The sequence below is a fragment of the Mytilinidion resinicola genome, assembly GCF_010093595.1.
Source record: "Mytilinidion resinicola strain CBS 304.34 unplaced genomic scaffold BDZ99scaffold_10, whole genome shotgun sequence".
NCBI classification, from domain to species: Eukaryota; Fungi; Ascomycota; class Dothideomycetes; order Mytilinidiales; family Mytilinidiaceae; genus Mytilinidion; species Mytilinidion resinicola.
In genome coordinates this window covers 845151-862261 of record NW_022985446.1, presented here as the reverse complement: position 1 = coordinate 862261, position 17111 = coordinate 845151, and the positions used below count along the sequence as shown (strand labels likewise).

General features: G+C 54.3%; 5 protein-coding genes across 5 annotated transcripts; 3 read left to right on the top strand and 2 right to left on the bottom strand.

Annotated features, from left to right (window-relative positions):
* Positions 1-118: 118 nt before the first annotated feature.
* BDZ99DRAFT_531945 (uncharacterized protein) lies at positions 119-4717 on the top strand (the record flags this gene model as incomplete). Its single annotated transcript, XM_033726470.1, has 2 exons — positions 119-502; positions 1067-4717. 2 exons carry the CDS (start codon positions 119-121, stop codon positions 4715-4717), a joined length of 4035 nt encoding a protein of 1344 aa, XP_033576492.1.
* A 523-nt stretch (positions 4718-5240) lies between these two features.
* Positions 5241-6636, bottom strand: BDZ99DRAFT_29959 (uncharacterized protein). Its single transcript, XM_033714184.1, has 5 exons — positions 6355-6636; positions 6151-6214; positions 5960-5978; positions 5774-5911; positions 5241-5512 (listed from the first exon to the last, which is right to left on the bottom strand). Coding segments are annotated over exons 2-5 (411 nt in total). The 5' UTR covers positions 6152-6214; positions 6355-6636; the 3' UTR covers positions 5241-5259.
* Positions 6637-8055: 1419 nt separating this feature from the next.
* Positions 8056-12271, top strand: BDZ99DRAFT_520877 (uncharacterized protein; the record flags this gene model as incomplete). Its single annotated transcript, XM_033725569.1, has 4 exons — positions 8056-8358; positions 8421-8490; positions 8544-11810; positions 11874-12271. 4 exons carry the CDS (start codon positions 8056-8058, stop codon positions 12269-12271), a joined length of 4038 nt encoding a protein of 1345 aa, XP_033576490.1.
* A 167-nt stretch (positions 12272-12438) lies between these two features.
* Positions 12439-13048, bottom strand: BDZ99DRAFT_463306 (uncharacterized protein). Its single transcript, XM_033720053.1, has one exon. It carries the CDS (start codon positions 13036-13038, stop codon positions 12874-12876), a length of 165 nt encoding a protein of 54 aa, XP_033576489.1. The 5' UTR covers positions 13039-13048; the 3' UTR covers positions 12439-12873.
* Positions 13049-13583: 535 nt separating this feature from the next.
* Positions 13584-15312, top strand: BDZ99DRAFT_388286 (kinase-like protein; the record flags this gene model as incomplete). Its single annotated transcript, XM_033715563.1, has 5 exons — positions 13584-13712; positions 13772-13841; positions 14056-14204; positions 14255-14660; positions 14711-15312. The coding sequence occupies 5 exons, from the start codon at positions 13584-13586 to the stop codon at positions 15310-15312; spliced, it is 1356 nt and encodes a 451-aa protein (XP_033576488.1).
* Between the last annotated feature and the right edge of the window lie 1799 nt (positions 15313-17111).

Below are 17111 nucleotides of genomic sequence, written 5' to 3'. Positions count from 1 at the left end.
TGAGGTTGATCCACGGATGGGCTGGTCGGTGCGGAAAATTGAAACTCGGGCCGGCCTTCGAACAAAGTCTCGTTCACCCACCTTCGTTCTCAACATTACGCGCACAAGAGCTCTCGGGATGGCCCAGCTGTCTAAGACTGTACCCGTTACTCAGGCTGACGGTTTCCGTATCACCGACTTGGCGGCGTTCAAACCCAAGGACCAGCAATGCCTCCTTACCGAAGTCAAACGCATTGAAAAAACGACCTTTCCATCAAGCGAGGCTTTTGATTTTGACACTGAGCTCAAAAAACGTAATACCAAGGTGACCCTAGCTGTGGTAGAGGGTAGTGAGTCGACCGAAGTGGTGGGTTATCTCGTTTTTCTTCGGATGAAGCGCATCGTTTTGCTTCACAAGATTTGTGTTTCTGCAGCATACCGGCAGAGAGGGATCGCCAAAGCAATGGTACTATTGCTTAGATCACGTCAAGAGAAAGATGGGGCAGATTGTATTCAGCTATGGGTTGATGAAGATCGTACTGCGGCGAGAGCGTTATACGCTTCTCTTGGATTTTGCCAAATTGACCGCTGCACCGATTACTACGGGCCCGGACGTACAGGATTGAGAATGGCCCTCCAGATCGAATGAATGAAGTTTCTCTTGCTTCCTCTAGCATATTCCTGAACTCTCTGTCCCAGGGAGTTTATAAGGTGGCTGGATCAAGCGGTCATCCCTTGCGTAGGGAGAACGCCCACCTTCATGTCTCCTCATTCTTATCGATCCCCATTCCTGATTCCCGCAACAGTCGAATTTTTCGGGAAGAATGGACGTAAGGTCCTGCCACCGAAGACGCGTCCGACGCGATAGAGCGCGCCCCGCAGGAGACCATTAATCCCGTTCGTGGTCGGCCATGACTTGCCTTGGGTGACGCCCTGTCTCAGTTATACCTGATACTAATCCAGCTGACAGCGCTTTGGAATATATCTCTCGATTGCTGGAAGTTATTTGGGTTCACGAAATACTGTTTCGTCGCTCGGTACGTACCTTCAGATTCGGTTAGGATATATGCTAATCTCCAGAGTTTAGAGGATGTGGAGCGCCGCTGTCTTGCTTCTGGCGGTAGTAGTGACCGCAGTGCCTCAGGTCAATTACCCCTTCAATTCGCAAGTTCCGCCCGTGGCGCATGTGGGAGAATCATTCAGATTTCAGTTCGCTCTGACCACATTTGAACCTCAATCAGAGAATCTGCAATATTCTCTGACGGACAGTCCCTCTTGGCTTTCTTTGGACGGCGCGACCAGAACTCTGTGGGGATCCCCAGGACCCAACGATGCAGGGTCTAAGACTTTTACTATCACTGCTGCCGGCGCCGCGGGTGCGGTCGCTACCATGCAGGCAACAATGATGACCACGGCATCGGGCGGCCCTGCTGCCAGTGTGAATGTGTCCGACGTTCTTGTAAAGACTGGAAGTTTGTCAGGACCGTCTACTCTAGCGCTCTTGGCCGCTAAGCCACTCGACTTCAAGTTTCCACTAAGCACCTTTACGGATGCCGGGAAACCTCTGTCATACTACGCAACTTTGTCTGATCATACGCCCCTACCATCGTGGATCGCCTTTGATGGAGGCTCTCTTCATTTCTCTGGCACAACCCCTCAACTATCGACGTCACCACAGACCTTCGATATTGTTCTCATAGCGTCAGATATCCCGAAGTATGCTGAAGCTTGGGTAACGTTTTCGCTCGTCGTCAGCAACCATGAGTTTCTCTTCAGCCCCTTAAAGCAGACAGTATCATCGCCGAAAGGCGATGCGATTAGCTTTACCGCACTTCGCAGCCATCTGAGTCTGGACGGGAACCAGATTTCGGATGGAGATATCCAGAGTGTGACGGCTGACGCGCCATCATGGCTTTCGTTCGACCCGCGCACGTTCGCTTTGACGGGCACACCTCCAACTGGGCTAATGTCGCAAGAAGTCACCGTTGTTGCTAAAGACACTTATGGCGACACTGCCAATACGACAGTTCATTTCTCGTTCGTGTCACCGTTGTTCAGTGGAGAGATTGGACAAGTAAACGCTACTGTGGGAAAGGACTTTAACTATACATTGGACCGCTCCATTATCGGCCAAGACGATGAGACAACTTCTGTCGAAGTTGGAAACGCAGCGAAGTGGTTCAGCTACGATTCTGCAACTCTGACTATCCATGGGCAAATTCCAACAGATACTGCTCCACAAGATATCCAAGCTACATTGACAGCGAAGAGCAAGGACGGATCTAGCCACGACTCTCAGACCTTCAACATACATATCTCTGCCTTCGACGCCAAAGATCCGACAGCTGGAACGCCTAGTTCATCGAATGAAAATCCAGTCAACTCCAACGCCGCTTCCGGAAATGACAAGGCAGCAACCGAGCACTTTTCGAAGAGAACTGCTATTACCATTGGAGCTGTTATTGGCGGGGTGGTACTGCTGACTGCAATCTTGGCATTGGCCATTCTTCTCTGCAGACATCGGCGACAGAGGAAGCCCAAAACCTCACCGCGACCGGAGATATCGAGGCCTATTACGCATTCCGATGAATGGGAAGATATCGAAGATGTTGCTTCTAGCCCTCCGCGAGACCTTGAGAAAGGAGAGGTCCGGGAAAGTCGGGAGCGGACACCCGAGCACCCTCCACAGCTCGCCTTAAACCTACCCGTTGCATCTCCGAAACATAAGAAGAACATATCAACTGGATGTAGCTCTCTTGGAGATGGCGAAGCAAAGATCCTTGAGGACTTTGACCGCTCATCTTGGGGCTACAAGGAAGAAATGGGACCGTCGCACAACCCATACGACTCGATGAAAATACCTACAGAGATAGCACGTATATCTCGAGGCATGTCCATGTCACAGAGCTCTGGTACACCCACTAAGCGACGACGCCAAACAACGCCCGTGTATCGTAACTCCTATCGAAGTAGCGGAAGGCCAGTAAACCGTCGTCTTACTGGCCTCGGATACGGTCGCAGCCCTTACTCTCCATCCCGAAGCATGAGCAGCTGGTCAACCCCTCGACGTCCACGCGACCACACGAGCTTCGGCTCTTATAGTACACGGTCAACTAGCGTCCTCTCAACGACACCGTCTGCCTTCCCTCAACCTCCTCCTGCACGTCACACAGCCCAATACATGACGGCTACGGACAAGCGTCGTAGTATACGCGTTGTATCCACATTCAGCGACAACGTCCCAGATCGTAGAACTCTAGATGAAAGACGCCAAAGCTACATCAAGAAGCGCGCTTCAAATCTGTCGCCGTTCTTTGCTGCTGGCTCTCGAGCATCGTCCTCCAGCTACAAGCCTCCAGTGATTCCATCTGATCCGGCACCTTCCAGCTTAGTGGACGCGGCCGCGTCAACATCGGCTGCCATCGTCCGGCCATCAGAGCCTATATACCAGAGAGACAGGAAGGAGTTCACCGGCAGTCTGCGTACCCAATCCGCGTCAACATCACTGGCTTACGGGTCCACAAGGGATGAATTTCCCGGAAGTCTACGTAAGCAACCGACCCATAGATCCTTCGCACCCACCTATTCCAGCGCATCCTCGGCTGGCCACGTCCAGAAACGAGAGCGTCCCAATTCATGGCGGCGTGGCATATCTGAAGGCTACCCACGCCCAGCCAGTCGGTCCAACACAGGAGAAAGTGTTCGCAGCCACAGCATAAATTACAGTCTTGGGACTCTCCGCAGTAGCAAGATCTTCGAGGATGCCGAAATGAGCGAGAGCGTCTACTCCGTCGATTTTGAAGCAGACGACGATAAACTCGGCGAGAAAGAGACCCAATTCGTACTCCCACCGCTGAGGATCAACCACACTCGCAGAAGCAACCGAGAAAGCAGGACCTCAAAGCGCACTAGCAAAGCGCTGACACTGGAACCCGAGCACGGCGGCAAGGAGAACAGATACTCAGGTCCCGGCCCCACGTCCACCTCCAACGCCCCTCGCCGAAGCCATGACAAAGGCAAAGCCAGAGCCCGTGAAACCCTCGCTGCATCCCCTAGCACCTCCAAACGCACCACCCAGATCCGCCACCGCCGCTCTCCCTCCCACGGCGCCCACTCCACCACCTCCCAACCCTCCTCCTCCTTCTCCGCCGCGCGCCACTCCCGCAAACCCTCCTCCAGCACCACCAAATCCCACAACCGCGACCCCTCCCGCACCCAGTCCTCCGCATACCCCTACTTCGAAGCGCCCCCCATCCCGCTGCCCCTCAACCCCCGGCACTCCACGTCCCGTCCCCGCTCCTCGAAACGCCTCACCCACCAGCACCGCACCGCCTCCTCCCTGCTCTCGCGCTCCCAGAGCGGGAATATAACGGACTACGCGCTGCAAGAGTCCCCGGCGCTCGCGGTTCTGGATCCGCGGCACAGTGTCGCGGTGTCTGTCGCGCATGCGCAGCGGAGTAGCGCGAGGGAGCTGCTGGGTGGGGATAGTCCGACGGTGGGGTTTGGGGAGATGGGGGCGTTGGGGTTGGGGTTGAGGGTGGGAGGGGAGAGGAGGCCGTTGGGGAAGATTGGGGCGGAGAACGGGGCTGGGGATGGCGGTCAAGGGGAGAGGCTGAGGGTGGTCGAGGGTAAGGGGCGGAGGCCTGTGAGTGTGGAGGTTAGGGAGGAGAGGGGACGGAGGGGATGGGGGAGCTTGAGGGCGGTTATGAGGGGGGGTGGGAGTGAGGCGTTTTTGTAGGGGGAATAGGGTAGTGGTGGTTTGGCGCTTCGGTTATCAGACTGAAATGGAATGGAATGGGGATATCGGTTTGCTAGGAAGGGTTTCTTGAGTCAGCGCTTTGGGGTTTCCAGCTTTCACATCTCACAACAGCAACATGTCAAGAGCCAGAGATTTTTGAGAACAGTGAACTTTGATTAGCTCAGTCCCATTTGAATCGATTTTACGTTGTTTGTTCATAAAGTCATGTCATCCCTTGTGACACCCCGTGAAAAGAGAAAAGGAAAGAGAAGAACCTGGCTTGAGAAAGCCCGTCACCTCCAATCCTTTCTGTCAAACAATCAATCAGAATCGTACAAGAAGCCACTACCGCCCTCCGGAGAGATCGGGAATAAGGAAGATTCCATCTTGACCGATTCAGAACAAAATGGTCATAGCTGCCAGAGCAAGACCGTCTTGTCCGACAATAGCATGCCATTCCATTCCATTCCATTCGCACGTACGTCCCTTCTCAGCAGCGTATAGGCTATGTATAGTGCAGTAGGGGACAGTGCAGACGCCCACTACAATTTCTTGTTGGCGGCGTCGTCCTCGTCAACGGAACTGGCGGAGTTTATGGTGGAGGACTTGTCGAGTTCTTCGCCGACTAGGGCGCTGGCACCGTGGAGGCTCTCTTCGAAGACGGGCTCTTGCTCGACGACCTCGAACTTGGTCTTGAAGTCCTTGAGGCCGGCGGCGTGGGTGCTGCTGTTGGAGCGACGACGCGGGTTGGTCAGGTTGTAGGAGTAGTCTTCGATCTCGTCACCCTCGCGGCCCCTGAGGGAGGAAGCGTTAGTGAAGTGAAGTCTGAGGTTAGGGAGATGTGATTGGGGTGCAATGTTTCGTCACATTTCTGTATACACTTTCTTGCTACTGCCTTAGGTACCTCAACGCACTCGAAGGACTCTGAAGTGGATCGTTTTAACAAGCGGGGAACTCGCCAGACCACTTCAAGCAGTAGCAGAGAAGCGTACACAGACTCATGATGAGGCACCGTATGGGAGCTGTCGGGGGAGAGGAGTCGACGGCATGACGTACCAGTTGCCTTTTCCAGCACCATTCTTCTTGGTCTTGTTGGGCTCAGCGTCGGCGTGGCCGGCTTTGGCGAAGTAGCGGGGGAGATGGTCTTCGTGCTCAGAGGTGCCATCGGCAATGGCGGAGTGGTCGCGGTCGTTTCTAGAAGCGTGAGTTGCGTGGTATGTCAACAAACTCGACAAGACGTACTGCTTGTGGGAACGAGTCACTATAGGGGAGCATTAGCATTGTTCGACGTGATTGAGATGAATGAGTGCCCATGGAAGCTTCAGCAAGCCCACAAACAAGCGTGAGCTAGGTGAAGGAGTTGAGTTCGAAGGTAGGGCATCCGTGATGTAGTATCAATGGTACGGGGGGAGCATGGGACGGGGGGCACATACTGTTGAAGTTGTCGTGTGTTGGAGAGTTGGATGTGAGTGTTTGCAGATGCGAGGGGATCGTGAGCTGATGTAGTCGTTAGCCAGGCACAGACGATGGCGGAATGGGATCAGTCATAAGGTGCTCTCGTGACCCCTCCGCATGGACCAACCACGGTGGGGTGAAGCTCTGCTGGTTCCACCGGAGCTGGAGTCTCGGGCGCGTACCTTGCAGATGATGGAGCGGCGATGACGACGGGAGTCACGACAGACGATGTTGTTGTGTGTGGTGTTGAGGAGCAGAGATGAGCACGCAAGATTGGTTGATGTAGGACAAAGCAGCTCCCCTCAGCATGTCTCACGCGAGTCGCAGCTCCAGGAGCGGGGTCGGATTCGCGCGTCGAAGGGCAAGGAATGCCCGTAGTGCACTCGAAGCGGCAGGAAGATACTAGACTCGGTGGCTTACACGCAACTCACGCATCACGGGTAGGCAGCTGGGTGCATCCTCTTTTACAGCTCCTTGTGATGTCTTGGGGCGCTTTTACAGACCCGAACAGCATCCAAGCATATCATTTGCACAGCTGCTAAGCTCGCTGAGCTGAGTCGGACATTGGCAGAGAGGGGTGCCTAGCAAGGCCGTGTCCTGCAGCTCGCACTTTCGGTTCAAACAGGGTCCAGGAGCAACAAAGACACAAAGACCAGTGTCAATTGATTGTCTGGCCGCCCGGACAAGGCTGGCGAGCTCTGCCAGCTGCTGGTAATGCTGCAGCCGCGTTCCCTGGAGCTGAGCAGGGCTGTAGATTGGTGGTGGAGCAGTACATTGGACTCAGGTACAGACGACCGCTGGGACGCTACGTCATCGCCAATTGCGACAGTTTTGGCGTTGATGAGGCATTGGCGGTGGTGCCATGGCTCTCCTGGAGCCCCTAGCTTCTGGATTCTCGCACGTAGCAACGTCCACGCAGATGGGAGAACTCTGGATTCGGGCAGCCGGCCGTGTTCCGCTGAGGTGACTGAGGGTGACTGAGTTACGTACCCCAGATTCTCGCCTTAGCGCGAGGGAGCACGGCCCTTCCAACGTCGTCGTGGCGTGGTCTTGTGCCTGGTGTGCCTCGAAACTTCCATCCCGTCCATCACAACCTTCCGCGACGACCACGTCCGCAGTGGCTATGTGAGTTTTCAGCTTGTCAAGTAATCGAGATACAGCCCATGCAGATTTCTGGTCAAGGTGCTGAAGCATTTCGGACAGTCTGGGAAAGGTGTGTACACTCATCAAGGGTCTAGTTAGATTACAGAATAGACATTCATCGGGTTATTGATATGCTGATCATTCAGCTCTCGTGCAGTCAATTTATATTGAAATATCCTTCAATGAAATGGCTGTATCTCTCAGTGTATCTATCACATAACCTGGACTCGTGCATGCCAAGAGCCGTGCTTTATTTACAGAGTCTCCTCATTCCATCGGCCTGAGGCAGACATTGTAAGTAATAGTATACGTAGTCACGTGAAGAACCCGCCCAACTATGATATGTGAGTACTATACAATCACATACACTATGTACTTCAGAATACTATAAACCTCAGACCGGATCGAATAGCTTTGAAGGCATCCGCGTGACCTTGGCTCCTACTCTGCGTGACCATGGGGGCACATGGAAGGTTGTCTTTATTCAGCCAGTGGATTCACCGGCTCACTTGAACAAGCCTACATAGTACTGATTTCCCACATAAAAACTCTTCGTGCATCCGGAACCACACCTCACCACCTCGCGTCCACGTCAGTTGTGCATCAGTAGCGCTGGCAGTTTACCCACACCTCCCGCCAAGCCTCAAAGGCGGTAAGCCCCTGTGGGTCGTTGTCGTTGTTCCCAAACATCGAAACCAGAGAGGAGACGCGCCTTCGACCCGCCCTCACCCAACCCCATCATGTTTTCGCCGGACTCGACCATCAACAGCCAGCACGGGTCCGTCTCGCGAAACCCTCGACGCCGCCAGCGCAAAGACTCCGACAGCGTGCGCCTGCAGCCCCATCGAAAGCGCAACAAGCTCTCGGAGGAGACCTTTGTATCTCCGTCAGCCGTAAAAGTCAATGGAAATGGCACTGCGGGGATGAACGGCCATGCTAGCCATGGTGATGGAGAGACTACATTCGTGTCTATGGACATGCCGGTTCGCGAGAAGAAAATAACGGGCAAGCGGGCGCACAAGGATGACGGCAGCATCGTTTTGGTCAGTATTTTCTGCGTCGCAACTCCAGTACGAAGCTGAAGCTGACTCGATATGCCTCGCAGACAAAGAGCGCAAACTACAGCGTCAAGAAGCTACCGGGCTTTCCTACTCGTCTTAGCCAGAACCCAGCTGGTATGTGTTGGCATCCGTCTAACTGCATCCACGCTAACAGCGCCTTCTCGCAGTTCCCTATCGAGCCTTTATCCTCCCTTCAATCGGCTATGCGCTTGCGCTAACTCACGAACACGCCCTTGGATGGGACTACACTTCGTCATCGCCGCCCTCCAAAGTCCACGCTTTGCCTTTGTCCTTTGGCTTAAAGCGCTCAGACCCCCTTCCTCTAGGCGCTATTGTACAGAATGGACCATCCAACGAGTTTGGCATGGTTGTGGTTGCGCCTACGACCGGCAAAATCACATTCTGGGAGAACGTGGACAGCGCCGAAACATTCAGTCGCTTCCCTCAGCGTCACCAAGGCGTTGACGGATCAGTTGGCAAGTTGTTATTCGGCGAGACCGTCACCGAGATCGTGGATATCGAACATGCAGGCTATGCTCTCATCTTCAACAGCGGCCGAATAGCCCAATTGACTCTGAGAGATTCGCAAGGCCGCCCGAGCATAAATGTCTACCAACTCCAGACTATTCGCAGCAGTGGTGGGCTGTTCGGAGGACTGAAAAACGTTCTTGGAGGTGGAATTCGCAAAGAAGTTGCTTCCGTGAAGGCTCGTTCTTCTGAATCGAAGGGACAGATGGAGATCGTCACTGCGACTACGACTGGCCTATTCCAACTTTGGGACCTCAGCTGGGCAGGACAACAGATCTTCAAACGCGAAGTGGATACCCATGCAGAAATCCTCACTACTCTCCTAGGTGCTGTCGCACCAGAGCAGCAAGGCCGTCAAGATGTCAAGGTTCTGGATTTTGCCATAATTCAACACTCCACGGTCGGCACAGAGGTCAGCATTGCCGATACTCGCGATAAAATCGACCTCCTCGTACTGGTGGCTATGTGGGAGCCTACTTCGGTGGACTACTCTCTGCTAGAGGTATCTTTGGTGGGAGATACTGGTGTCATTCGCCGAGTCATCCCTATCAACGCTTACCAACAACCACAACTGCCCAAGGACCCAGCTGCGAAGCTCTTGCTACCGCTCCCTGGCCATACTGCGCTCATTCAGTTCACCGACGGAATCGTAATGGCGTCCCTGAAGCAACCAGAGGAAACCCCTGATACTCAATTGCTGGTGGACACTGGCAAAGCGCCTGTACCCTACCAAGACACCGTATATTTCCGAAAGGACAAACATGTGCGCTTCGCAGGGTCTTCGTTAGAGGAGCCGACCCGCAAGAGCCATGAATCATCCTGCGTATTCGTCCTTGGCGGATTTGGCATCATTCGATTCGCGTGCCAGCCCGCGGTCGACGATCAAACCCGTGTTACCGCTAGAAGTAAGCTAGAGCAAGCAACGTTTTTCAGCAACAAGACAGACCAAATACTCGACTTCTCCGTCCGGGGAAGGTACAATTTCCCTGGGCGTGAGGCGGAAATTGCTGCAAGGAGGATCAGTCAAGAAGTACTAACGTCGAGCTCGGAGTTTGTCGAAACGGGACTGTCGTCGATGGAAGAACAACTCAAGAAGAGATCCGCTGCTCTTCAGAATCTTGCCTCGCACTTGAGGTCAGACTATCCCCCTTTGCCGTTTCTCAGTCGATGGGAATTACTGCAGGATGCCGCCAAGCTGGCTGCTGCGCTCGAGGTGTGGAAGCTCCATGAAGTGCGCGTTAAACTCGGTGAGAAGCATCCAGACAGGTATCCATCAGAGCCTCTCACGACGCAGATGGTGGGCTATCTCCATGAGCGCTATAAGACGGAGATGAAGACTGAAATCGGCGAGCGGGACGAAGTTCGAACATACTTTATCAGAGACATCAACCATTTTGAGCTCCTGGTTCCCTGGGCCTTCCGCGTTCTGAAGGAAGCTTACAACATTGGTTCAAAGCAGCATGCGCTACTAGCGCAGCTGATTAGCGAAGCCGATGACTTCGTTCTAACGACCTTCGAGACCGTATTCACCTTCAGGGAGCAGAACCTCGAACTCTATGGTCTGGATCCCGACTGTTTAGATGATGGCATCCTTAGACTCGGCCAGGGGTATGGCCGAATACAAGGAATCTGGACATCGACACACAACATTGTACAAAACACAAAGCAACTTGTCGACACAGCGCGTACGTTGTCTGCGAGATTTTCTGATCAGAGCGATACGAACGTCATGAAGATTGCCGCAGAGAATCCTCGCTTAGTCCGAATTTCCTGCCAACTTCATATGGAACTCTTCCGCTGGAGCTTGGAGCAAACCAGCGAAAAAGTTCGCGCGACTGGGCAGCAACTTCTGCATGAGTTTGAAACAAAGGTTCGTCCGGAACTGTTATTCGAGCTTACAAGAATCGGTCAGGCGGCCCAGGGGATGGATCTCGCGGAGAAATACCGTGACATGCCAACGCTCGTGAAGATCATCAAAGCGGAGCGCGACTTCTACGCAGAGGAAATGGACAACCCGCGTTTCGTAATGGAGGCGGGGAAGCAGATGAAGAAGCTCCAGAAGCGGATAGCTGGCTACTTTACGAAGTACGAGAACGACTTTGCCGAAGCATACTACTCCAACCATATCGTCAACAACGAGCAGAGCCAAGTGTTTTCGGAAGACTGCCTGAACCAGCCAGCTCTTACCACCTTCCTGCGTGCGGACCCCGCGCGCGCGCGGCTCGGATGGATCAACGAAGTCGTTGGCGAAAAGAACTATGTTGGCGCAGCGACGATGTTGACAGAAGTGGGCTCTATTCAAGAATCGAACAATTGGTGCAAGAAGATGGAGCTGTCGCTGGCCAAGCTTGCACTGCTCTGTGCGAAGCAGAAGGGTGTGTCGAACCCTCAGCTAGAGAAGCTCAAAGTTCAGAACGAGGCTGAGTTGAAGCTGGTCGCCATTCAAGACAAGGTTTACAGCCACTTTTATGAAATCATCATGAGAGCTCTGGACGAAGCATCGGCTGCGGACCTATTGATGGATGATTTTGGAGGATTGGTCGTGGAGCAGCCAGCACTACAGCAGCTGCTCAAGCAGAGTTTCGAAGAGATCATTGCTCATCGAGTCGTAGAGCCACTGTTACTGATCGACACGTTGACGCTCATCAGCCAGAACCCGCGTGGCGGAAGCGACGATATTGCTGGATCAGAGTTCTTCATGGCGCTGCAGGTGCTAGAGATTTGCCGGCCAGATCTGACACAGGCTGCGTACGAGGACACGCGGAAGCTCATCTGGAAGCGGTGCTTTGTCCGTGATAACTGGGAGGCACTCAACGACACAACGGACAAGGGCGACGCGGAGATTTCAAGGGACATTATCTCGACTGCGCTTGGCTGGACTCTGCGGAAGGTCATGGAATCAAACAGTAAGTTTCTTCGCGAATCTGGCTTTCTTGTCTAGGACGAAGCATGCTAACTCATACTCGCAGGCGAATGGAGAGGCCAAGCTCCCGCTCCCAGCACTGTCGCGGGTGCCGGCTGCTCAACCGAAACACTGGCATCTCGCTTCGCGTCCGAAGACCTCCGAAACCCCATTATCAAGGACAACCTCGTGGACGAAGACAAGCTGCAAGATTACGTGACCACTTGCCGTCTGGACACGTGGTTCGAGGCAGTGGTTCGAGCCACTAATGAGAAGATGCAGGTCGACATGGAAGTGCAGAAGCTGCAAACGGTGCAGATGTCGATGATCAAGAATGGAATCGAGATGAGGGGGCTGTCAGAGAAGGCGTGGGCCGAGATAGAGGCGCGAGAGGCGTCGGAGGCGTTTGAGGGCGATGATGAGGACAGCGCGGGTTATGAGGATACGGAGATGGAAGACGAGTGAGGCTGAAAGGGAGAAAATACTGCGGGGCTGCACATGGCCCGGTTTCTTATGGGTAATCTGGTGGCCGGGCAAGCATTGGGCACGGCGTTCAGAGCGATTGGTATCGCGGCGAGCGAAACAGTAGCACAGCAGTTACAGCTATGCAAATGCATGGCGTCGGTTCTTTTGTACAATACAGCCCTGGGCAATTGTCTTTCTCACTTGGCCTCGCCTCCATACCCTTTGAAATTTAGTCGCGAAGTGGATTTCCTAATACGTGAACTGGACCAACAGCCGACTCCCTTCTTGTACCTTGTAGGTGGTGATCTGAGGCTGTCAGGGGTGGCCGGTCTATTGAGCTGCTCGAGCAAGAGATTCGAGACCTAGGGCAGATCTCGCATGAAGGAGATTGCCTTTCGGGTACGCCGTAGATGGTTGGAGATGGAACCAACTATCTCCAGGCGTCACGAAGTATCCAAGACACATGATACGCACCCAGCAAATCAGCCCTTCTGATCGATTCAGGCTGCATTCTCTACCACAGCGCGGCTAGTGGTCGCAGGTGCTAGATGAAACACAGGGCCATTGGCATGTGAGGTGTCTCGCAATCATAGCGGCGGCCTCTATAACAGGGCTGGCTCCTTGTCTCCCTGACCGGGGATTATCACGAGTGGCTGAGGCGCGGCGATGGGCGAAGGGGGCATCTGATAGGCGTGGCAATCAAAACGGCTCCGGGTGCACCTGGGCAGCGTCGAGAAGGGTGACACGGCGACTGCTTGGGGGACCATGCGAGCCGCGCCTGTGGCCTGCATACGAAGCAGTTATCGGCCTGCCGTTTTCTGTCCAGCGGCGAGACGACGAGACGGACCTGCAGCCGCGAGCCGGCCTCGCAGCGATACGCACCGCGACACGCAGCTCCAGCGCCGCACCGAGCGCGACGGCCGCCAGCGCGAGGCAGCGGAGAGCCGCGACAGGCTGCCCTGAGGAATCGAGCAGCGTGTGTGGCCGAGGGTGGAGGGCATGTCCGTCGCACCGGTTGATGCTGCCAGCGTGCCAAGGCGCCCCCGTCGCTGCGCGGGCCGCGCTCGTCCCCGTGAGGTCTGATTAGCCTCTTGTTCCACTCGGCTGCCACCAAGCCCCTTCGAGATCCCCCCAAGACGCCCAAGCTGCTGGCAAGGACTTCTGCCGACTCCTCACCACCAACCTCCCCATCTCTCGCCCCATCCTCACCACACTCCCAAACGCGCCTGAAGAGCCTGCTGCCTGCCGAACCACCCCGTCCACGGTGCGGGCCCGAAGCAGACCCCCTCAACCCAGCCAGCAAGCAAACGACATGGCCTCGTCGTCGTCCAACGTCGTCGGCGTCCACTACCGCGTGGGCAAGAAGATCGGAGAGGGCTCCTTCGGCGTCATCTTTGAGGGCACCAACCTGCTCAACAACCAGCAGGTCGCCATCAAGTTTGTACGTGCCGCCGTTGGCCGCGAAAGGGGCTGAAGCCAATGCTGAACGTCCGCCCTTAGGAACCGCGCAAAAGCGACGCACCCCAGCTGCGAGACGAATACCGGACATACAAGATACTTGTCGGCTGCCGTACGTCTAGAATCTCCTCGTCTGGTCTGTTACCGCCCCTCGGAGGCACTCCGTCCTGCTCGGCGGACATGCCGACGACGTCTCGGCACAGACCTGCCCATACCCCCTCGAACCTCCACGTCCCTTTCTGCACCCACGAAGAGAGAACAGACTCGTCTGATTGTCTTCCGGCCATACAATATACTGTCGTCGTGCGTGTGCTAACTTTTCACAGCTGGGATTCCTAATGTCTACTACTTCGGCCAGGAAGGCCTGCACAATATTCTGGTCATCGACCTGCTAGGCCCCAGCTTGGAGGACCTCTTCGACCACTGCAATCGGAAGTTCTCCATTAAGACTGTTGTGATGGTGGCAAAGCAGATGGTACGTTTCGTGTCTCATCCGTTCTATATTTAGCATACTAACTCCGGTAGCTCTCGCGAGTACAAACGATACACGAGAAGAACCTGATATACCGAGACATCAAGCCCGACAACTTCCTCATCGGCCGCCCCGGCTCCAAAGCAGCCAATGTCATCCATGTCGTCGATTTCGGCATGGCCAAGCAGTACCGCGATCCCAAGACCAAGCAGCACATTCCTTACCGAGAACGAAAATCGCTATCGGGCACTGCGCGTTACATGAGCATCAACACACATTTGGGACGCGAACAATCACGGCGAGACGATTTGGAGGCTTTGGGGCATGTTTTCATGTACTTCCTGCGCGGCGGTCTACCGTGGCAAGGTCTAAAGGCTGCCACCAACAAGCAGAAATACGAAAAGATTGGAGAGAAGAAGCAGACCACTCCGATCAAGGATCTTTGCGACAGCTTCCCAGGTATGGTAAAATTTATTCATGACGCTTAATAGTCACTAATACGTTTGCAGAGGAGTTGAACAAGTATCTCAGCTACGTGCGAAATCTCGGATTCGAGGACACCCCGGATTATGACTACCTGCGTGAACTCTTCACCCAGGCCCTCAAGAGCACTGGAGAAGTCGAGGACGGGGAATATGACTGGATGAAGCTGAACAACGGGAAAGGATGGGAGGCAATGAAGGCACACCCATCAGCTGCCCATCTCCACCACGCCAATATCAACCAAAACTCGTCGACCGCCGTCAACGTGCACGGCCAACAAGTTCGGCAGAAGGTACAAATACCAGCGGACCGCCTGCACCAGGAGCTGCCAAAGCCCGGTGCCACTCGAGGCCCTCCGGGAGGAAACCGCCATCCTCGCAACGTCGATCAAGCAAAGTACCACCCGGACGCGGTCAAGCGGAAGAGTATGGGGGAGCTTGGTCCGCCAGAGGGATCCACACAGGCACAGTTTCAAAACAGCCAGCCGAACTTGGCGGGAAACCGGATGACCCAGTCGACGCCGATGACGGGAAACACACCGGGCCTTCAATCAGTTGGGAGGGGCCAGCAGAATGAACCGAAAGAAGGAGGAATGAAGAAACTGATGAGGGTGTTTTGCTGCGGTTAGTTCAACAGCCAGCCATCACGAGTATCCTTTCCCACACATCTGGAAAGGAGACTGAATGATTGGAAACAAACGGACTGGAGGACTACTCCCCCGGAACAACATTATCGACATACCATAACCGGTAACGCATCGCTAGGAGCAGCACACCGGATACATCTCACCCCCTCTACTTATTCTTCTCGCCACCGGGCAGGACTCGTTCTGACGTAGCGACATTTTAATAACAATTCCTCTCTCCTTCCCGCGCCTCCCATCCACCATCCGGTTGCCCCTTCGTCCGCCATGGTCATAGCAAAAGGCATTCTGTTCTGAGAAAAAGACTTATCCAACTCAACTTAAAAATATGGCGCGCTCCGGTTTTTGAGCGGTGTGCCGGGCGCCCAAAACCGGTTTCATCAGCACGAGATTCGAGATTCGGCAACAAAATGATCTGTGTCACTGGTTTTTCTTTCGACGATCAATCGGCTACGGAACGAAGCGTGAATGTGCCACGAACTCTTTCGCATCTTACCTTCTCTCTTTGTTTTCTCTTTCTCTTCTCTCGCTGGCTATGCGATGGTCGGCGAGAACGGATGGAAGAGGGGCTTTTTTCTGGTGTTTTGTTAACATGCCGCGGTCTTTCGAAAGCGTGGTACGAAATGGACTGTATTGGTAGACTTTTTTTTCTTCTCTCTCTCTCCAGTCGACGTAGTAATCTTGTCAAGTGTTGGTAGTCTAATTTTCTTAGCCCGGAGTGTGTTCTCAACGAAACTTTCGGGCCGGCCGCTTTGCGTGGCCAGCTTTTCTTTCATATTTGGGGGTTTGATTGAGGCTTGCGTGGGCGTTAGACGGGGGTTACTATGGGAAGCGGAAAGTGTATGATTCCAATTGCATTTTTCTTCTTTGCAACCTTTTTTCTTACACTTTTCATTTTCCTTTTCAAGACTCTCGCTCAAATATCAGATCGAAAGAATGCATGGCGTGCGTTGGCTGGGGTAGTTCGATTCCGGGTGGATGGATGGACAGACAGATGGGGGGTGGGGTGGTTGGCAAACTAGATAACTAAGGGTGCGTGTGTCGTTTTCTTGTTAATAGGGTGTAATGAACGAGCAAAACTTATGAGGGGTGTTGGATGTGTGAATTTGGAGTCATGTGTTGGGGTTGATGTGAGTCCTCTGGAGCAGCCTTACTCTAGCTTGATGTCCGGTATGGTCGAGCAATCCGTACGGCTTTAGGACATTGGCTTGCTCACACCGTTCCGACGACGCTCGATGTGCCCCCAATTTTCACTTCTGCAATCCGAGTAGTTAAGACACTATCGTGAACTATCTTACCAAACCGGATACCTTACTGCTTCCTAGGCCACCTCAGGCGGTACACGCAGACCATAGTAGACACCTACCCCACCCCACCACTCCAGTCCTCCTTCAAGCCATCTCAGTACCATATTGAACAGCAAAACCGGCCTAAGCAAGACCTCCACCACCCTTCCCCTCCATTCCCTTTTCTCGCTAGCTATCACGACACCATCTCGCCCTTCCCACCGCTTGAAGCCACCGTGCGCCCGTCTAACCCCCCGCGCTAGACCCCATATCTCCAACCCCCCAAAACAACTCCTCCCATGACCACCGCCACCGTGCCGCGTTAGCCACGGCCCCACTCCACGCCCCGGCTCTGGACCAACAGCTCTTCCAAATACTCCCCACGGCTTCAAAAGTTAAAAGTGGCACTCGAAGCGCCAAACGCGCGTGTACGTGATCGCTCGCTCGCTCTGATCACGCGCGAGAGGAGGAGGAGGATGAGGTGAGCATCCCTCGCGC